This window comes from Mustelus asterias, chromosome 4, assembly GCF_964213995.1.
Source record: "Mustelus asterias chromosome 4, sMusAst1.hap1.1, whole genome shotgun sequence".
Lineage (NCBI taxonomy): Eukaryota > Metazoa > Chordata > Chondrichthyes > Carcharhiniformes > Triakidae > Mustelus > Mustelus asterias.
In genome coordinates this window covers 46,621,850-46,645,095 of record NC_135804.1, presented here as the reverse complement: position 1 = coordinate 46,645,095, position 23,246 = coordinate 46,621,850, and the positions used below count along the sequence as shown (strand labels likewise).

Below are 23,246 nucleotides of genomic sequence, written 5' to 3'. Positions count from 1 at the left end.
CGGTTCTATAACTACCCCCCCTCAATTTAAAGCCATGCCCCCTCGTGCTGGATTTCTCCATCAGAGGAAAAAGGCTATCACTATCCACCCTATCTAAACCTCTAATCATCTTATATGTTTCAATAAGATCCCCTCTTAGCCGCCGCCTTTCCAGCGAAAACAATCCCAAATCCCTCAGCCTCTCCTCATAGGATCTCCCCTCCATACCAGGCAACATCCTGGTAAACCTCCTCTGCACCCTCTCCAAAGCCTCCACATCCTTCCTGTAATGTGGGGACCAGAACTGCACACAGTACTCCAAGTGCGGCCGCACCAGAGTTGTGTACAGTTGCAACATAACGCTACGACTCCTAAATTCAATCCCCCTACCAATAAACGCCAAGACACCATATGCCTTCTTAACAACCTTATCTACTTGATTCCCAACTTTCAGGGATCTATGCACACATACACCTAGATCCCTCTGCTCCTCCACACTATTCAAAGTCCTCCCGTTAGCCCTATACTCAACACATCATTCATCACCTCGCCTATCTCTACTGACTCCATACACAAGTTCCCACTACTGTCCTTGACCGGCCCTAACCTCACCCTGGTCATTCTTTTATTCCTCACATAAGAGTAAAAAGCCTTGGGGTTTTCCTTGATCCGACCCACCAAGGACTTCTCATGTCCCCTCCTAGCTCTCCTAAGCCCCTTTTTCAGCTCATTCCTTGCTAACTTGTAACCCTCAATCGAGCCATCTGAACCTTGTTTCCTCATCCCTACATAAGCTTCCCTCTTCCTTTTCACAAGACATTCCACCTCTTTTGTGAACCATGGTTCCCTCACTCGGCCATTTCCTCCCTGCCTGACAGGAACATACCTATCAAGGACATCCAGTATTTGTTCCTTGAAAAAATTCCACTTTTCATTAGTTCCTTTCTCTGACAGTTTCTGTTCCCAACTTATGCCCCCTAATTCTTGCCTAATCGCATCATAATTACCCCTCCCCCAATTGTAAACCTTGCCCTGCCGTACGGCCCTATCCCTCTCCATTGCAATAACAAAAGACACCGAATTGTGGTCACTATCTCCAAATTGCTCTCCCACAACCAAATCTAACACTTGGCCCGGTTCATTTCCCAGTACCAAATCCAGATTTTTTTTTTAAAAATAGAGCAGTTGCTTAACCTAGAACAAATGGAGGTCAGGGGTGAAGCGTGAACAGGACATGGTATGAGTAAGGACGTGGCAACAGAGTTTTGAATGGTCTCAAGTTTACGGAGCATAGAATGCAGGAGGCCAGTCAGGACATATTTGAACAGTCAAATCTAGATGTAACAAAGAGATGGAGGAGATTTTCAGCAGCGGATGAGTTGACGCTAGGCAGAATTAAGCCAAGTTAGAGTTGGGAACTGGTGGGCTGAGTGATGGCATATATGTTTGAAAGCTCAGCTTTCAGTCAAATATGGCACAAGGTTGCAAACTCAGTTACATTAATCTAATAGTGGTAAATAAGAGAAAAGTAACTAAACATAGCAGTATAGATGATACTGGTGGTACAGCCAATATAGTTGGCTGGAATATTGATTTTAACTGAGTAAAGATTAACAAGGAAAAGAAAACAAGATTTCCAAAGATGTGCGGGTTAGGTTGTTGGCCATGCTAAATCAACCTAGTGTCAGGGGATTAGCAGGGTAAATATGAGGGGTTACAGGAATAGGGCCTGGTTGGGATTGTGGTCGATGGGCCGAATGGCCTCCTTCTGCACTGTCGGGATTCTATGAATGCTGGCAAAGCTGCATTGGAGGCGAAGATCACAACTGCAACTTTCTTTTCCAAAATAAGTATCATTCTAGACAACCAATAACTTAAAACAGTATTCACTGCAGCTAATTGCACAATTCCATACCTGGGCCCTTTTCAAGGAAGACAATCTTAGACTCCGGAAGAAAATTGAAGCCATTAACGATCATTTCTTCTCCACCACTGACTGAGCATGAACTGATGCTGTATTTTTCAATCTGAGGAAGTTCCTGGGCAGAACGCTGGGCTGTATTAATCAAATAACAAGGATTACTGATAAAAGACTTAAGTATATATTTATTACATCATTGATTCTTATCCAATTCCACTCAATGTTTTGAGTTACAGGAGATGTTCAAAAAGATCAAAGTGCATAAGAACAAAGAGCAAAGAACAATACAGCACAGGAACAGGCCCTTCGGCCCTCCAAGCCCACGCCGCTCCTTGGTCCAAACTAGACCATTCTTTTGTATCCCTCCATTCCCACTCCATTCATATGGCTGTCTAGATAAGTCTTAAAGAATCAGGTACACAACCATGTAAGTATTACAAAGACAAATTTTAAAAATGTACCGGTGCAAATTTGCTTCAGTTCTGTTTTGCCTGTTTTGGACAGCCTGCTGTGTCCAAATATGCATTTTGTTATGCAGTTTGGGGCATCCTCAATTTCACACAGTGTTTAGCAGCTACTATCTAGCACAGTTAAAAAGAATGCAAAACATTCAAGAAATGTCTCAAAATTAAATTCAGATGATATTTCCAGATGACTGAGATGACAGGATAGTTATGAAAGTATAAAATGTTCAGAATAGTCAATCTGATTCAGATATTAGTCAATGTGTTCAATTCAAAATAAAAGAATCCACAACATTAGAGAAATTAATGTTTAGGAGAATTTTAGCACTGAGTTAATTGTGATGAAACAGTACTCTTTTCAAATGTGACAAAAGAAGACATTCTGCATCTGAAATATTTAATCACTGAGACAATAAGAAGTTTGTGTCAATACACGTGAACAGTAGGACAGCATAAATAGGTGCTTCTACTGGAGTTCCAGACTGTGTGAAGAATAAAACAATATTCAAAACAAGTGAGAAAAATATTTGATGTAGTGAACAGAACCAAAGTATATTAATTCATGGTAGCACAGTCTGGATCTACCCCACAATATTCCACATGAAGAATCGCAATCCCAAATACTTTCCAAGTAAGTTGAGAACATTTCCCGGTTTCCTTACTGTTTCCTCACGTGTGACAAGACCAGGACAGCCAATGATTTTTGGGAACTGGTTTTGTCACTTTTCAGTGCTATACTAAATAAGTTGGTGCACAAGAACAAAGAAAGTAGGAGCAAGAGCAGTCCACATGGTCCATCAAACCCACTCTCGCATTCAATAAGATAATGGCTGATCTTGGGCTTCAAGTCCATTTTCCTGCCGGTTCCCCAGATTCCTTAATTCCCTGAGTGACCAAAAATCAGTCTATCACAGCCTTAAATATATTCAATGAAGGAGCATCCACAATCCTCTGGAGTTGAGAATTCCAAAGATTCATAACCCTTTAAGTCAAGAAATTTCTCCTCATCTTAGTCCTAAATGATGGGCCCCTTATCCTGAGAATGTTGCACTATGAAATGAGATGACGGTGTGTTAAGTTTACCTCCCACACACCAATCATTAAACACCTGACAACAACTGGTGGGAGGTATAATAGAGACATCTACACCCTGCCAAATAAAACAGGTCACTAAAGCAGCAATCTCTGTGGGAAGATATGGAAACATGAAGAAAAAATGTAGGAAAATAAAGTTTGATGAATGTGAATTTAATACTAACAGCATTCAACAGGAATGGAAGCTGCTTGCAGCGAGACAACTTTTCCATTGGGCTGTGGGATGTGCACACGGAAAACAAGGCGAACTCTTGTATTTTTTCTACCAATGTCAGTTTCACCCTTGCGAAGTTCAATATCAGAGTTGCGTAGTTTCAAAATTCCTGCACAGTCAATGCTAGAAAGAAACAAAACAGATTTGTAACAGACACATGTTCCAAGAATCCAAATATGATCACTTTAAAGTAGTTTAATTTTAAATGGATTTCAAATAAAACTTGAGCAATCTGCTGTCCATATTAAAATAAAAACAAAATATCCAAACAAAAAAAAAAAAACAGGCTAATACTAATTAGTTTGCTCTATGAATAATATAAACCAACATTCTGATTTTCGTAATTTTAGCCTGGGGTGCTAAAAAGGCAAATTTAGGATCAAGTTATCATTTCTTGCTCAGCCTAGGGATATGAATTTTCAAGTATGGACACAATGATACCTGCTTCAATAAAACTCATGAGAATCCTGCTATTTGTAACAGCTTCTAAAGCTGCTCAAGTGTGTAGATGTTACTTTTAAAGCTAACAACGCATATACAGTAGATATTAGTTTTAAACTCTTGTGCCCCTTTAGAACTATTGTTCCTGAACACTACTGCAACAGAACTATGACAGCAATAACCAAAACAGAAAAATTCAATGCACAGGATGGGCCAAAACATGGATCAGCCGATTTTACGGCTACCATTTTGGACATGTCTAAGAAACTCTTCCCTCTATATTGAGGAAGCAATACACATAAAACTGTAACTGGCCATTCAGGTTTTTTAAAAATTTTAAAGTACTTGTAAAGCTGCAAAGCACTCCAGTAGGAATAAAACATATCAGGCAATTTCCCAGAAACCTGCTTCCACCCATCGATCCCTTCAGGATAAAATAAAGCTGCAAGCTTTGTTCTCAAAACACTCACTTCCCCTGCCCAATCAAACATTCACAATTGATCAACATTTCCATCCTGCAACCAAGCAATCAATATTAAATGTTTCTATATGAAATTTAGCAATCGGTTCGAGTTAAGGCGACCCTGCAACAAAGACAGAAGTAAATCATCCCCCATTTTGAAGTGGCATTCATATGCTTATATTCTAGTTATGATGTGGAGATGCCGGCGTTGGACTGGGGTAAGAAGCCTAACAACACCAGGTTAAAGTCCTGTTGGACTTTAACCTGGTGTTGTTAGACTTCTTACTGTATATTCTAGTTATTCAGCCATGTAGTTTGCTTCTGCCTAGAATAAATAAATTGTGGTGGTCATCAGCTGGCAAGTTATCTAAATCCTGTAAGAGTAACATACTTTTTATGATTATGCCTGAGGTAGTTAATAAGGGCTTAATGTCTGTCTTCACAATAAAGGATGTTGCCAATATCACAAGAGAGTGAAACTGGAGAGGATAAAAATAGTTAAAGCGCACGTACTTAAAAAGGTTGACAAAAAGCCTGGTCAAGGATGCATGCATCTTAAACACTGTTGAGGAAAGTGAGGGAAGAAATAGTGGAGGGTCTGGCCACAATATTTAATCCTCCTTGCGTGAGAGCAATATCAAAATGATTGGAGGATTGTAAATGTTACAACTCTGTTCAATAAAAGGGGAAAGGGATAAACACAGTAACTACAAGCCAGTCAATCTAACTTCAGTGGTGAAGAAATGTGTAGAGATCATAATCCAAAATTAATTTTCATTTGGAAAATCATGAATGGCATCCAAAGACAAGATATGGGCAAATTGTACCTGACAAATTCTTGAGTTCTTTGGTGAAATATCATCAAGTTGATGAATAATGTAGCAGTTGATGTGTAGATGGATTTTCAAAGTATTTACACTCCGTCTCATTACTAAAAGTCATTAATATAGATTGTAAACAGCTAAAGACACCGATTCTTACAGGACTTTACTAGTCACAGCCTTCCAACTTTAAAATATCCTGTTTATCCCTACCCTTTCATTCTGTCTATCCTCTATCCATGCTAATACATTACCTCCAACCCCATGAGCCCTGATCTTGTGTACAGTATCTTATTGAATGCGTTTTGGAAATCCAGGTATACATCTACTGGCCCTTCTTTATCTACCCCACTGGTTCCATCCTCAAAAATCTCTAATAAATTTGTCAAACAATTTTCCTTTCATACAGCCATGTCTGATCACACTCTGATTTTCTAAGTGCAAGTTAAGACTTCCTTAATAATAGATTCCATCATTTTCCCTGATTACTGATGTCAAGTTAACTGTAAAGCAGTAGCCGTGTAAAAACATTTTTCTCATTTCCTTAGCCGATCACCTTGAATCACCTCAGGTTCTCAATCATTCCACCAATGGGAATAGTTTATCCCTATCTAATCTGTTTAGACTCCTCAAATTTTGAACAGTTTAATTCTCCTTGCAACCCTCTCTTTGGCTAGCTCTAAAAAATATTCTTCTTTGTTTCAGTGTTAGGAAATGTGTCAGTTGTACCAAGGCCATCACCCACACTATTGGAAGCTTCTCAATATTCCACAAATACTGTGACCACACATTAAACAATTACTCATTCATACCAGGTACTTTATGCTCTTCACTTAGGACCACAATTTTGTCGAGGAATGGAATGAACACTTAAGAGCTACCTTTATATTTAGGCAGGGAAGAAGGATTTTTAAAATTGCTGTAATAGGAAATATCAGTGATATGGGTCTCAAAGAGGCCAGTATTCTGTTGAAAAGGAATATATTAGGTCAAACATCCTATCATAGCTTGGTATGGCTCCTGCTCTGACCAAGATCACAAGAAACTACAAGGGTTGTGAACGTAGCCCAGTTCATCACACAAACCAGCCTCCCAGCTATTGACTCTGTCTACACTTCCCACTGTTTTGGGAAAGCAGCCAGCATAATCAAGGATCCCACACACCCCAGATATAAAAAAATAAAGTAGTAAATTAGTCATAAGTAAGGCTTACATTAACACTGCAAAGAAGTTACTATGAAATTCCCCCAGATATATTCTCTTCCACCTTCCTCCGTCGGGAAAAAGATACAAATGTCTGAAAACACGTGCCAACAGGTTCAAGAACAGCTTCTTCCCTGCTATCAGACTTTTGAAATGGTCCTATCCTATATTAAGCTAATCTTTCTTTTCACCCTATCTGTATATACAACACTATATTTTGCACCCTATCCTTTTCCCCTATGTACTTTATGAACGGTATGTTTTTTGCCTGTGTAGCATGCATGAAACAATACTTTTCACTATCCCAATTCATGTGACAAATAAATCAAATCAAAACATTCAATTGTAGATATACAATCACATTTAAATTGCTTTTTAAATTTGTTATACTCTAGGGCGGTAGTCCCTTGCTGGTGGCCATTATATTTGCTCCATGTTGGAATCTAGTTACACAAGCATGACATTTTTTGTTTGATTTTGTGTTACCTACAATAGAGTGATGAGAACTAAGAAATCCAATCTTTAGTCCTGGATTTACAAATAAAACCTGGAAGGAAGATTACCCACTGCATTATGAAGAAGGGATTTTTTTTCCCATTTGTCTCATTTATTTTCTGAATTATCAAGGGCAAGAGTTTTACAATATCTTATCCTGGAATACTCTTTTGAAAAAGATAACTGAGGCTTATGTGCCTCTCTCCACCCTGTGTAAACATTTTCAGAAATTTAATTATTGGAACTGTAACTTCATACTAGATGGAACTGACAAAAGTTTTAAATAACAAATGTAATAAAGTTCCAGTGACTTGAGCAGTTAAGGGGTTACACTGTCAAGTTTTCATCCCTCAAGTGTGAAAGGATTCAAACAGCAGAAAAGATGAAAATATAAATATCATTACATTGAGGAGATTGGTCAAGTACCTGGCAGTCATATTGTTTTCAGGCAGAAGAGGAATTTCAAGAACCTTTGTACTGGTAACTATAATCTCCTGGCTCGCTGTAGCAACAGTCTTCCCAGTGATTCTGTGCACCTGGTAGAATGCATGTGGTCTTAAATAGCGATCATCAGCAGTTCCAATGAACATCTGCAGGTTGATTGGTTTTTCATTGTAACCTTGAAGCTGCAAAAGACAACAACATGTTTACAGTAAGCAAAAGCAACTAGATTTCCTGGAGAGAAAGAACAGGAAATGAGCACCAAAAGATGAATCATGTTTTCTTCAGTAAGAGGAGTAGATAGTCTTCAAAATCCCCAAGTTATTTTTTAAAACAATGAGACTTATCTTTAGCAACACAGCATTAATAAGTATGAGTTATTTTCTCTCCTTACAACTTAACATCTTTTCCTCGGTTTTTTCTGGTTGAACATAGAGATAACTTCTACCCATTATTACAGTACTCTATAATCATTCAACACATTGGCAACGTACGCACAGCAAATAAAAACAATTGTACAGCGTGGATAATTTCACACTGCATTGCACAAAGGACACTGAAAGTTTGCAAATTATTTTGACAACTTTGAAGTATCAATGCCCAACCATGGAAACAATAAAGCAGTTTTTTTTTTGAGTTGATGACTTTAAAATTATGACATTGGCTTCTGCCCATTACATGTTTCTGACTTCTTTCAGGAGGAGGATGTTGATGCATTGGAAAGGGTGCAGAAGAGATTTACCAGGATGTTGCCTGGTTTGGAGGATATGGACTATGAAGAAAGGTTGAACAATCTTGGAGGATTGTTTTCATTGCTGCGTCGGAGGATGAGAGAGTACCTGATAGAGGTTTACAAGATTATGACAGGTTTGGATGGAGTTGATAGTCACAAGTCTTTTTTTCAAGAGTCAAAGGGTCAATTACTCGGGGGCATAGGTTGAAAGTGAGAGGAGAAAAGTTTTAAAGAGATATAAGGGGCAAGTTTTTCACAGAGGGTGGTGAATGCCTGGAATGCGCTGCCGGAGGTGGTGGTGGAAGCAGATTCTATAACAACGTTCAAGAGGCATCTGGATAGATACATTAATAGGCAGGGAATAGAGGGATATGGACCACGTAGAGGCAAGAAAACATGAGGGGGGCATCTGCGTCGGCATGGACTTGGTGGACCGCAGGGCCTATTCCTGTGCTATACTGTTCTTTATTCTAATGCAGCAGTTTAGGAAGAAAATGACAATATTGGAAATCAAAAGTAAAATACTGCAAGTGCTAGAAATCTGAAGTAGAAACAGAAAATGCTGGAGCTAGTCAGCAGACCAGACATCATTTGTGGACAGCAAAAGAGAATTATGTTTCACATTGATGGTGTTTCATCAGAAGTGCACGTTAAAGGTTTTCTCCAGGATTCCAAGATTTGGATAGAAGGGGAGAGAACAAAAGGAAATGTCTGTGATTGGGTGGAAGGCAGAAAATGCTAATGGGACAAGTAGCCCACAAACTATATGGTTATTAATTTAAATAAAGACAACTGAATAATTTGCTGTTGAAATTCATTTCCAACCACTTTCGAAGCCTTATTTCCGCACCCCCCACTCCCACGTTTAAAGCTAGATTTTAAAACTACACCTATTGAAGCTTCAGGAGTTTACCTATGTTGATACTTTGAGAGTCAAAAGTATGAAAGCATCCACCTCAGACGGTGCAGAACTATCTTTCCACTATAAAGGTCCAGCTGTTCTGTGTATAAAACTCTTTGCAGCCTAAAATCTTCTCTTGAATGATCCAAAGATGTGCGGGTTAGGTTGATTGGCCAGGTTAAAAATTGTCCCTGAGATGCGTAGTTAGAGGGATTAGCGGGTAAATATGTGGGGGTAGGGCCTGGGTGGGATTGTGGTCGGTGCAGACTCGATGGGCCGAATGGCCTCCTTCTGCACTGTAGGGTTTCTATGTTTCTATGATGCATATGAAATTGAAAACTGCTGTCAAAGCCAGGGATTTGCAAGATAGTTTCCTCATTCATTGTTCCCTAATTTCTGGACAGAGAGGACCAATATTGTGCCGAGGATGCTGGCAGGAGGAGGGGGAAAAGGAGGTGGATGCCAAGAATGATTTTAACATGGTGACGTTGACGCACCACATTAAAATTTAGGGAGCCATCATCAGTTAAAAGAAAACCACTGGCCAGCAAAAACAGGAAGTTATGGCTTTCAGTACAGCAAGATAAAACTATCTAGCACTTCCTAACTGGGTTGACTGGATAAGTAATAAAGTTTAATATCATTTCACTAATTTCCTCCAGCGACTGAATTACATCACCATTATCTAGATGATCTGGTACACTTCATGTGACAAAATCCAAAATAGAAAACATCACTTTTAACCTTTCAAAAGCATAGGTCATCCTTCAACACCTGAAAACCATGACCAGGATTTTACTGAGGGGTGACAGCCTCACTCATTGGTTGGAAACTCGGTGGCAACTCTCTTTCCACCAATTCTGGAATCCACAGCCAATAGGAGTGGGGCAGGCCATTCAGCCCTTCAAGCATGCTCCACCAATCATTACGACTGGCTGATCATTCAAATCAGTAACTGGTTTCCACTCTCTCCCCCCCCCCCACACCCTTTGATTTCTTTAGCCCCAAGAACTATTTCTTACTCCTTCTTAAAAACAGAAGGAGATTTGGCAAGCATGATTTATCTTTCATAAATCCATGCTGACTGGCTGATCCTGCCACTGTTTTCCAAGTGCTCTGCTATTAAATCTTTTACAATGGATTCTAACATTTTCCCCACTATCGATGTCAGGCTGATTGGTCTACAATTCCCTGTTTTCTCTCTACCTCCCTTTTTGAATAATGGGGTTATATATTAGCTACCCTCTGATCTGTAGAAACTGTTGCAGAGTCTACAGAATCTTGGATGACCACTAATGCATCCATTCTTTCTTGGGCCACTTCTTTCAGTACTCTGGGACGTAGATTATCAGACCCTGGAGATTGACAACGGAGTTAAAAAGGTATGATGTAGATAGGAAAGTTGAGTCAAGGCAACAATTAGATTAGCCTTGATAAGATCAAATAGCAGAGCTGGCTTGATGGCTCGAATGGCCTACTCCTGATGCACATATTCATGTGTCTCTCTATTATCTTGAGAATGGGCACCCTCCACTGGCAGCGGGAAGGTGACAGGTAAGACACCCCCTAGAATCCAATCTGATTTTTGGCCCCTCTGGGAGACAAAATTATAGTCCATATCTTTAGGATATTTTGAAAATTTCCTCCTCTTCTGCTGATTTGTGTTCAAGTCCACAGGCGACAGTGACATTTCCAATACATGTATTTAGACTTTAAAGTTGAGAGCCTGTTCAACAATGGAGAATACAGTTAAGCTTCATTCTGTCTCCATGCAGACACTTCCTCGCTAGGGTTACCAGTTGGTAATAAGGAGTATATGTGGGGAAAGAATTGATAACTTCCTTTGGTTCTACAAAAGTACTGGCTTCAATGTGCAACTTTCATTAACTACATACAAAACATTTATTAAACTAACAAGGGCACTCTATTTTGTAAAAACTAGTCTGGAGAACATTTTACTAGAGACAAAACATAGTACGTGCAATGCTTCAGCTGCAGCAAAGAGAAGCCAGAAAATATACTACTTAAGAAAGATGGCATGGGGGATGCTTTAAATATAAAGTACTTCCTTCTCTCCAATCTGTGCACTATCAAAGTCTTAAAAATTTGAAACTCAATATATATTATTTTGATTGGTGAGCTATTCTCATACCATGAACTTAATTTGCTGGTGTCATAGACACATCAGTAAATACCTCCATATCAGTAAGAAGGATCAGCAGAGATGTTTTAGTGAAGGAAAGTTAATAGCAGTCATGTGGTGCTTTGTAGTCATCTAAGCAGTGCTTTGGTTCAAAGTAAAGTTCAAAGGGAAGGTGGTCTGATAATTATGCAGATCCTGTGAAGGCATGACCAGTGCTGGCATCTCATGCCAAACATATTGACCAGAGACAAAGTTCTCTCGGTCCTCTCAGCGTAGGCAAGCTGTTTGCACAACTTGGTGTCTAGGTCCAAACTAAATTTTAGGTCTATAATCTTTCAGAAAACCTTGATGCGCTTATCCAATCTTTTGAGTAGATGGGTCAAAGTACTTTAGTAAGATGAAGTCAAATGTAGTTTATTTTATAGACAGCAAGTGCTGTCATAATCAAAAAAACTCACTTCACGCCTCTTCTCCATGAATAGAAAAATTAGTAAACCACACAAGCTTTTGTGGTAACCTTTCCAGCTATGACCTGAACGAGTGAATTTTCCCTCATTAGGTCATGCTCCTTTCCCAGGCCTAACTGGATTGGCTGATTTGAATACAGATTTTTTCCCCCCTTTTTTTGTTAGAAGTTATCATTTCAGCTTTATAAGCCTAGCCCAAGATTTCAACAAAAAGTCTGCAGTATCCTCTGCTACAATATTACTGCACATTCAGCACACACAAATGCTAATGATGCATTTAATTTCAAATAAGATGGTCTCATGATGATTTAAAACTTGGCAGCCTTTAAAGATGAAAGCCCAGAAGCATTTCAATATCAAAATATAAAAAAGGCAGGTCAACTCGCAGGCTGGATTTGCTTTGGAAAATCCACATCTACAATAATTAGAAAATACTAATTCTCAAATTAAATACCAGGTATTAGTAGAACTAAAGCTGTAACCCAAATGCTCATTTCAAAATTCTTAATGCTAGAAGATAGATGTGTGGGGAAACAATACTTGCACTGTAAACCATCTGGCAACTATTAACACTAAACAAAATGACTTAAACTAAATAAATAAGCTTCCAAAATACTTCATTACAAATGAATGCTGGATCCAATTTACTAATAAAAAAAGAATAAAATGTAATCAACAATAATAAGGTTCAATAGTACTTAATTGTATCTGAGGAATTAGAGTCCAATTTTTTAGTCATTCGAATCTACCAACTGAATCCAAGTGAACTTTGTCAGCTCTTGATCAGGATTTAAATACTACTTACTCGCATTCACTACGTCTCTTAAGCTCAAGCCAATGATTTCCTCATAGATCAGATTCTATCTTACATAAACTTTTGATTCGTTCCAAACTTTACTGTTCACAATCCATAAGGCACAACATCCTACTCACCCCATAACCCTGTCCTCAATGACCTCCATTAGCTTCCTGTTCTCATTAAATCAAACTTCTATTCTTCAGACGGAACTTTCCGGCTGTTCACGAAAATCCCGCCAACCGCACTGTGAGTTTCCCAGTGGCGAGGAGCACAGTCAACGGGAAACACTTGACGATGGGAGGACCAGAAGATTCTGCCACCGGCGGGCGGTCTCCACCGCCATCAAACGCGCAGCGGGCTGTATGGAAAATCGCACCCCTCATCACCATCACTAAACCCTCAATAGGCTCATTACCCAACTCGGCAACCTCTTGTAGCCCGTTTGCATCTTCCTCTATTCCAACTCTACCAGGCATTTCTCATCCCTTCATATTACCATGAGTAACTATCAGCCATTAAACCCAACATTCCATCTCCCAAAACCTGTTTACCATACTACCCTCCCACAGTTTAGCTCTTCAATTTGCTCCCCTAATTTCCCCCTATTCAATTCCAACCCTCTAAATGCAAAACACCATAGGATATTTTGCTATGTTAAAAGGGAACGTAAAGTAAAAATTGTTTTACAGTATCTGATTAGTGCCAAGGAAAGATGGAACTTGCATTTTTAGAAGCACCTTTCACAACCTCAGGATATCCCAAAGGGTTTTACAGCTAATCTAATTATGAAACGTAGTTGTTACTGGAATGTAGGGAAAAGTAGCAGACAATGTGCGCATAAGCAAGGTCACACAAAGCACACGGAGGTAAATGACCAGATAGCGTGTCAGTGGTTTTAGTCGAGGGATAAATTGTGGCCAATACATCTGGAGAATATCACTGCTTTTCTTGAAAAGAAAATGCCACGGTATATTTCATTCCCACGCGAGGCAGGCAGGCAGGGCCTGGGTACCATCTGAAAGATAGCAATTTTGACAATACACAACTCCCTTCAAACTGGACTGAAGTCTCAGCCTAGAGTGAGACTTCAACCCATCACCTTCTGACAGAAGCAGGATTGCTACCACTGAGCCATGGCCCAGACTAAACGAGATGGATAAGGAAACTGTAGAAACCCTTCACGCTTCCTTTAAAAATTCAAATTCTATTCTGCAAAGTATTTGGGTGAACAAAAACACTTTGATATTTTTGTTGCAATTCAGTTTTATAATTCAAGCATTGTGGTTTTGGAATATTCCATTTTGGCTCCTAAACTGTGAATAAAGGTAATTAATAAGACAAACGTGAAATGCATTCAAATTAATGTAAATAAATTAGAAGCCAGAGACACATTTAAATGGCATGCAAATATATGATCAGATGATAGCTGCATGCCATTTGGAAAATGTCTCTTAACGACTTTCTCCCTCCCCCTTTCTTTGTAAATCATTAACTCGCCTCCACCTTTGATGTCCTGCCCCCAAGTAAAAACCTGGCTTGTTTGAACCACAGTTATTCACCACAATACGGATGGACTCCATCTTCATTCTCCAAGAGCCCAGGATTGAAAGATTATTGCAGACAACTAGTTAAGCTATTCATCTCCAGATCTAATTGGGCCCTTCACCCCCTCCAAAACAACTCAGAATTCACAATAATTCTGAAACAAAGATCTCATTTTATCTTATCTTATTTTCCCCCCCATGAATCATTTCCTTAAACAGCTCTCCCTTTACCATCACCTCCAATGAATGCAAGAAGTTCTTAAGAATAAAGATGAATAATAAAGAGGATGTTGCAGTTTATGCTGCATCCTTCCCTTCTCTGCTGCCCAAGACAAGCAATGTCAAGATTATCCAGTCCCACCCATGCCTAGACTTCCATCATTGTATTTTATCTCCCTGTGCTGAGAATCAGAGCAGAAAAGGGTTTCACATAAAGTAGTCACTGCTTCAGTCATCTGTTGTGCTTCCCCTGCTGGTGGAACACATTTACAGCATATATTTGATTCAAATTAAACTATCTGGAGTAGTTTGTGTATACATGTGCAGAAGGTTATGTTCACTTATGTTTATTTATTCACAAGATGTGGGCATTGCTGGCTATGCCAGGAATAACTGCCCAACCCCAATTGCCCTTGAGAAGGCAATGGTGAACAACCTTCTCAAATGGCTGCAGTCCATGTGGTGTAGGTACACCTAAAGTGCCGTTAGGGAGGAAGTTCCAGAATCTTGACCGAGCAACAGAGAAGGACCTGTAATAAATTACCAAGTCATATTGTTTATGGCTTGGAGGGGAACTTGCAGGTGGTGATGTTCCCACGCATCTACATTATCCTTCAAGATGGTAGAGGTCATGGGTTTGAAAGGGGCTGTCTAAAGCAGCCTTAATGCGTGGCCATCGTGCATACTGTAACTAGTACACATTACTGACATTGTGCATTGCAGGTGGAGAAAGTGAATGTTTAAGTTGGTGGATGGGGTGCCAACTAAGCAGGATAGTGTCAAGCTTTTTAAAGAGTCCAGGCAAGTGACAAGGATTCCATCACATTCCTGACTTGTACCTTGCAGATGATGGACAGATTGTGGGAGTTAGCAGATGAGTCATTGTCACACAACTCCCAGCCTCTGACCTGTTCTTGTAGCCACAGTATTTATATGGCTGGACCAGTTCAGTTTCTGGTCACTGATAACCCCAGGATGTTGATCATTTAATTTTATTTGTTAGGGTCACAAGTAGGCTTACATGAACACTGCAATGAAGTTACTGTGATGGTGGGGGATTCAGTGATGGTAATGTCATTGAAATTCATGGGGAGATGATTCGGGTTTCTCTTGTTGGAGTTGGTCATTGCCTGACACTCGTATGACGCAAACGTTACTTGCTACTTTTCAACTCAAGCCCGATTGTTATTTGTGCTACATATAAACACAGACTGCTTCAGTATCTTGAGGAGTCACAAATGTTGAACATAGAAATCAATCATAGAAACCCTACAGTGCAGAAGGAGGCCATTCGGCCCATCGAGTCTGCACCAACCACAATCCCACCCAGGCCCTACCCCCACATATTTTACCCGCTAATCCCTCTAACCTACACATCCCAGGACTCTAAGGGGCAATTTTTTAACCTGGCCAATCAACCTAACCCGCACAGCTTTGGACTGTGGGAGGAAACCGGAGCACCCGGAGGAAACCCACGCAGACACGAGGAGAATGTGCAAACTCCACACAGGCAGTGACCCGAGCCCGGAATCGAACCTGGGACCCTGGAGCTGTGAAGCAGCAGTGCTAACCACTGTGCTACCGTGCCGCAATCAACGAATATCCCACATATATGACTTTATAATGGAAGGAAGCAGCTGAAGATGGTTGGGCCTAGGACACTACCCTGGGGAACTCCGATAGCAGGACTGACATGATTGACCTCCAACCAAAAAGTGTGAAAATTACAATGTATGAAGTAAAGAATACAATAACACCAAAAGATCAACAAAAATCTCAATTATTGGGTGAAAACACACTGAAAAACTGCACTTAAAAACATATACAACTGGAAAGGTAATTAAACAAATGAGTCACATGAGCATCTATCTGTGCACAAGAAACAAATGTTGCAACAATATAGCAATTTTCAATCTTTGAATGTTGATTTGAAGCATCAGCCTAGGATAGCCCAGATTTTGCAATGGCAGTCCAAAAGAGATTCGCCTGGCTAATTCCTGGGATGAGAAGGTTGTCCTATCAAGAGAGACTAAATAGTTTGGGTATGTAGTCCTTGACGTTTAGAAGAGTGAGGGATGACCTTATTCAAACATAAGATCCTGAGGGTACTTGACAGGGTAGATGGTGAGATGTTTTCACTAGTGGGAGAGCCTCAAACAAGGGGACATAGCTACAAGATAAAAGGCTGGTTTTTTAAAAAACATAGAAATTTCTTCTTGCAAAAGAATCTCTGGAATTCTCTGCCTCAAAGTGTGGTGGAGGCTGGATCATTTGAAGTCTTCAAAGTGATTAATATTTGATAGATCGAGGAGTAGAGGGTTATGGAGAAATGGCACAGAAAAGAAGTTGAGGCCACCATAGATCAGCCATGATTGTATTGAATGGCGGAGAAGTTTTAAAGGGCCTTGTGGGCCTCGTGGTTCCTCAGGGTAGTGTCCTGCTTCTATTTCTTGCGTTGTGTTGTGTAATGACAGTGAAACCTTCAGCATTTGCAGCCACAACCCCACTAAAACTCATAGCAATTTTGGAATTTTGCACATGTACAAAATAATGTGGAAATCTAAAGTTGCTGGTAATAATTCTATGCTCCTCCAGAAGGTATCCTTGCCAAGATCCCCCTGGAATGCAATCCCAAAGCAATCTGTATATATTAGTGAAAATCTCACTCGTTCGCTGTTAATCTTGCTGTAAAAACCCTCAAAAAAAATTTACATCTTGTTAAACAGGGTTTAATTGTGTTTTTAAACAGCTTGTTAGGTTCAAAATTATTGTTGAATACTCTCATTGGCCCTGGAAAGCTAGTTTTATATTTGTGGAATGCCAGATTTCTCCATTATGATAAAAACCTATCCACACAATATTCATTTTTAAGTATATGATATTTTAGCTTCCACCCAAATTCATTCATTTACTTTTTTAAAATCTGAAAACTTAATAGTGAAGGATAATCAGTTTTTTCAACTTCTTGGTTTGCAGCCTGTGCAAATACTTCAATGTGACTGGCTGCTTACCCTGTTTGCTGGCATCACAGCTGCTGGTTGCCCGGCGATCCAATATGCTTGGTGCCAGATTTAAACTGTTGTTGAGAAAGGGAAATCCAAACCACAGAAATCACCTTGCCTTTGTGAACTGCAGTGAGGACCACCATTTTGCTACTGACCCAAAAGGTTCTCAGATCCTGGAGCACGATTTTAACGAAATACCTCTGGCTCAGGAGGTGACTGTTCCATCCCTGAGCCAAGTTGACAGGTAAGCACTAAGCAGACAAACCAGAAGGGAGCAGATATAATGTAACTGGTAAAAGCAACAATTGTAACTTGAGGAAATCTTTCGCGTGCACCAAGAGGCTAGGATCAGGAACGCCACCACTTGAAAGTGTGCAGGCAGGATCAATTGTGTCTTTCAAGAGAGATCTGGAACATTATCTGAAAAGGAAGAATGTGGCAGAGCTATGGGGAAAAGGTAGGGGAGTAACACTAGGTGAATTGTTCCTTCAGAGAACCAGCATAGATACAGTGGACCGAATAGTCTCTTTCTGTGCTGTAACCCTTTTGTGATTCTGCTTTGTAATATTCTACTCCAGATTAAGCTGAAGCTTTTCCATAGAAATACTGACACAAAGAAAACAAGAAAAATGAGCCGACTGCCCCCAATTTTTTGCTTCCCGCTCATTTGAAACATTAATTGCTGCCTCAAAGGTATGTGTGTAATGAAAAGAGGCATTCAGAAACTGGTTACGTGGTCAGATTTAGAGATCTGAGCAATTAAAGTAAAGTAGCTAGACAAGGAAATAATTATTGTTCATCTTTTGTTAAAATTAGATAATTAATTAAGTCCTTTTCAACTTCTGTCAAGTCTGCCATTGGGTTTTTTGTGGAGAAGGATCATGCAAAAATGAACTAAGAAGGAAGTCCAACATCAATGCACAAAATAACTCCAGGAGCAAGATGATGACTTACTCTTTTCTGCCTAGCCAAATAGATATGAAACTGTATTGGATATATAACATTAATTAACTAGACAATGTCACAGATATCACCATCCCTCAATATGTCCTCTCCCACCAGTAGGACAGACCCAACAGAGTTGGTGGCACCATGGTATACAGTCAAGAGGGAGTTGATCTGGGAGTCCTCAACATTGACTCCAAACCCCACAAAGTCTCACAGCATCAAGTCAAATATGGACAAGGAAACCTCCTGCTATTAGCTAGCCCCACCCCCTCCCTCAGCTAGTGAATCAGAACTTCACCACGTTGAACACCAATTGGAGGAATGCATTAAGGGTAACAAGGGCATAGAATGTACTCTGAATGGAGGGTTTCAATGTCCAGTGCCATGAGTGGTTTTGTAGCACCACTACTAACCAAGCTGGCTGAGTCCTCAAGGAAATAACTGCTATACTGCAACTGCAGCAGGTGATGAGGGAATCAGCATTAGGGAAAAACCTAGCTGACCTCGTCCTGACCAATCTACCTATCGCAGATACATCTGTACATGGCAATATTGATAAGAGTGACCATCTCACAGTTCTTATGGAAATGAAGTCCCCTCTTCATTGAGGATACCCTCTAACATGTTGTGTGGCACTACCACTGTGCTAAATGGGATAAATTTTGAACGGATCCTGTTATTCGAAACAAGGAATCCACGAGGCACTGTGGGCAAACAGTAGCAGCGGAATTGTTCTAAACATCATGGCCTATCATATTCCCCAATCTACCATTGCCATCCAATCAGGGGATCAACTCTGCTTAATTGAAGAGTGTGTAGGAAGGCACACCAGAAGCAGCAACAGACATACCCAAAAATAAGCAATCAACCCGATTAAGCAACACAGGACTATTATGCATACTAAACAGCATAAGCAGCATGCAATACACAGAGCCATGCAATCGCACAACAGATTTAAGTTCTGCAGTCCTGCCACATCCAATCATGAATGGGGGTGGACAATTAAATAAGTAACTGGTGGAAGGGGCTCCACAAATATCCTCATCCTCAACAACAGCAGAGCCCAGAACAAGAGTGCAAAAGGCAAGGCTGAATGAAGCATTTGTTACAATCTTAAGCCGGAAGTGCCAAGTAGATGACCCATTTCATCCTTCTGAGGTCCCCAGCATCAGACATTTCACTCCACGTGATACCAAGAAACAGCTAAAAGCACTAGGTACATCAAAGGTTTTGGACCCCGACAACATTCCAATGATAGTACAGAAGAGCTGTACTCCAGAACTAGCTGCACCCTTAGTCAAGCTGTTCCAGTACAAATATAACACTGGCTACCTAACAAAGTGGAAACTTGCCCAGGTATGTCCTTGCTATAAGCAGCAGAATAAATCAAACCCAGCTAACTACCCCATCAGTCTGTTCTCTATCAGCAGCAAAGTAATGGAAGGTTGTCAACAATGCTATTAAACGCCACTTACTCAGAGATAACTTGTTCCTTCAGGCTCAATTTGGGTACCGCCCGGGCCACTTAACTCCTGACCTCAGTACAGCCTTGGTCCAAACATGAATGAAAAAGCTGAACTCCATAAGTGAGTGTCACTACCCTTGACATCAAGGCAACATTTGACCGAGTATGGCATCAAGGAGCCCTCGCAAAACTGGAGTCAATGGGAATCAGGAGAAAACACGCCACTGGTTAGCACAAAGAAAGATGGCTGTGGTTGTTGAAGGTCAATCACCTCAGTCCCAGGACATCACTGCAGGAATTCCTCAGGGTAGTGCCCTAGGCCCAACCATCTTCAGCTGCTTCATTAATAGTTTTCCTCCAGACCTCCTTCCTTCTGCAGAGCAGGCTTGAAGGGACGAATGGCCGACTGCTGCTCCTAATTTCAATGTTTCTATCATGTCAGAAGTGGGATGTTCATTGATGATGCCACCTACACAAGGTGGACTACAGCGGTTCACCACTACCTTCTCAAGACCAATTAGGGATGAGCAATAAATGCTGGTCTAGTCAGTGATGTCCACGTCCAAACTGAACGTGATCAGAATGTAAGTAAGTGGTTGGTAAATCCTTTGAACTGTTCAGGGAAAATATATTCTGTCATGGCCCTACACTTTTGAGACACTGAGGCCTTGAAGTAAAAATGTTAACAGGGATATTAAAAGGATAATTTAATTAGTAAATTTGATTACAAGATTGTGAAGCTTTTCTGTTTTGCTCTTCATTTCCATTAATTTGGCAATATAAATTTCAGTCTAAGAAACTGATTTTTTTCCCCCAAATATATTTTGAACAGTTCAATTGGTTCAACTCCTCTTGCTTTCATTCTTAGGTTTTCCTGACTGGCCATTTAGGCTTGGTTTTCATGCAGTCTAAATAATTTTTCATTGAACAAAGAACAAGAACAAAGAACAATACAGCACAGGAACAGGCCCTTCGGCCCTCCAAGCCCGCGCCGCTCCCCGGTCCAGGATTGAATCCTGAATCCAGGATCCCCGCCCAATTTTCCAGCCTATCTACATCCTAATATCCTATCCACCAAGCTGTCCCTCACAGCTACGATGCTTTGTACTATTGGTAGTATGGTGGAAAATTTTGATTAGTACTTTATCTCTGATTCTACTGCTCAGGTCCGAGATCATGAGACAGATGACACTTTAAAAGAACAAGCAGCATTTAGTTTTATAAATAGGGATATACAGAATAAAGTCATGAAAAATATATACAAAACATTGGCTATACAGTAGTTAAGAATATTGTGTAGAGTTTTGGCTGCCCCATTACAGCAAGGATATTGAAGTCAGAGACCGCATAAATTCATCAGAATGGTGCCCAAGATGAACTATAGTTATGAAGAGAGGCTTAAGATAATGCACCATCTTCACTGCACCGGGCAGATTAATAAGAGGCTTTAATAGAGATAAGGACTGTGAAAAGGTACTGACACGGTGAATAGGGAAAGACCACTTTCCCTTTCTTAGGAGTCAGTGACAAGTGGCCATCTATTTACAAAGTCAGGGTGAACAGGCAGATTAGGAGAATTCTTTTCCTACAGACTAAAGCAAGGTTTTCTTGAGGGAATTCTTGAGCCAGAAATCATTACACTCAAGGGAACAGTAAAATTAGCATTTGAGACAACGGAAAATACAGAACTGTGTGCAGTAAGCAAAGTTGTGGAATTAGTTTGAGATTGCTCTAGCAAACTGTCAACTGAATGATCCTCTGTGCTGTGAACTTCCATTGTACTATGACATATATAAAAATTAATATTCAGGACTGCCAGCTTTGAAACATTAATATTGTTTCTCTCTCCACTGATGCTACCAGACTTGAGTATTTCTAGCATTTCTATTTCAGTTTGTGGCATCCACAGTATTTTGCTTTGACAATATTATCAATACAGTTACCAATAACATTTACTATTCACCAAACAGCTTTTGACTCTTTTCTCAGCAGGCTCAGCATTATCTTCCATCCCACTCCAATTACATATTAATGCAATGTTACTCAGCTCTCTTACATGATTTAACTTCCTGCCCGTGCAACTTTTGACCCTCCACACCAAGTAATCTTATGCTTCTTGATGCCTTCCTACAATCTCTCTACCTTTTCCTCATGGGACCTCTAACTAAGCACATGCCACCAATGTCGAGGCAATCCTATTATCTTCACTTTCAGTAGGCAATGCCATAGGAGATCAGTAGTGAATAGTTACTGTAAAGTTCGAGAGCCCAAGGTATGCTTCAAGTTCAATATATGATAGAAGAATTTTTATGAACTTGGGTAAAATTATACAATAAATTGAATTCAAATGAATGTTCACTGTGGTTAAAATGGCGCTTCAAAACTCATGTCTGAGATTATTTTGTTTTCATGCATCATAAATAAAAATAAAACTGACCATGAGTTTCTCATATGCTGAGATGCACATAGGCTTAATGCCAAGAACTTTTGCTGGGCAGAAAGAGAGAGAGATTGGGATATTTACATTTCATCTCGTTGTGATAAAAGCACAACTCTTTTACCTCATAAAATATCCATGAATATGAGGACAATATTGGATTATTGCTCTCTTAAAACACCTGCCATTCTTTCAATCACATACCAAATTTCAATTGGCAAGTGTGGATCAAACACACCATGTTACAGGGAAGAATGCAATGTCTGCAGGGTTCATGGTTATTTAATCTAACAAGACCTCAGCCGACCAGCTGTTACACATCACAACTCAAGCATATGAATACTGAGTTATATTAAAGTACTGACATTTATACCTTCCAGATCAGTAAAACCACCACATGCCCTTTCTGCAGAGATAGTAAACAGAAACTAAAATAAAACTGCTGTATAATATTACATATGTTGATCATCTAATTTAAGGACATTTTATTTTGGTCTCCATCTGTTCCATCAACACTCTCCAGTAATAGCAAAAGGAATCAGCTTATAAACACTGCAAAAATTAAATTCTCTTGAAGAAATTAAAAATATTGTAAACTCAAAAATTAAATTTGCCATCCTTAGGTTACTTGAGTGATCCATTATATATTACACAATGCCAGCAGTGAGGCCTATTCTTCCCCCCACCCATGTAACATTACACTTGCACTGACACCCATTGCTTGTACAGGGAACCATTGCCAAGTTGTTTCTTTATGTTTCTCTTGTGTTTCCATGGCAAAGGTCAGTGTGTGCGTAAATAAAATTGCAGTGAAGGGGCTAACACCAAAGGTCACTGCAGGATAAAAAGCAATCCTGAGCAACTGTGCAATTACAACCATTGTGGCTGCTCTAGGTCATATACTACTTAACTAAATAAACAGCAAAGCAAAGTAAAATCATTTTAAAAGTCAAATTATTCTGTTGAAAAGCAAAATACATAGGTATGATATTTTAATTTGGACTATTCATTAACCTTTAAATCAAGAGGCACAACACTGTGCTAATCA

General features: G+C 39.9%; 1 protein-coding gene across 2 annotated transcripts in view; it reads right to left on the bottom strand.

The window, feature by feature from the left end:
* The window catches only part of nfatc3a (nuclear factor of activated T cells 3a), a 147,475-nt gene that overhangs the window by 71,382 nt on the left and 52,847 nt on the right, over window positions 1–23,246 (bottom strand). For both annotated transcript variants that reach the window (XM_078210921.1, XM_078210922.1), the window contains exons 4-6: window positions 7,523–7,722; window positions 3,624–3,796; window positions 1,895–2,035 (exon numbers count right to left, since the gene is read on the bottom strand). In XM_078210921.1, the coding sequence (XP_078067047.1) occupies window positions 1,895–2,035; window positions 3,624–3,796; window positions 7,523–7,722 (514 nt within the window). The remainder of the gene's footprint in view (window positions 1–1,894; window positions 2,036–3,623; window positions 3,797–7,522; window positions 7,723–23,246) is intronic.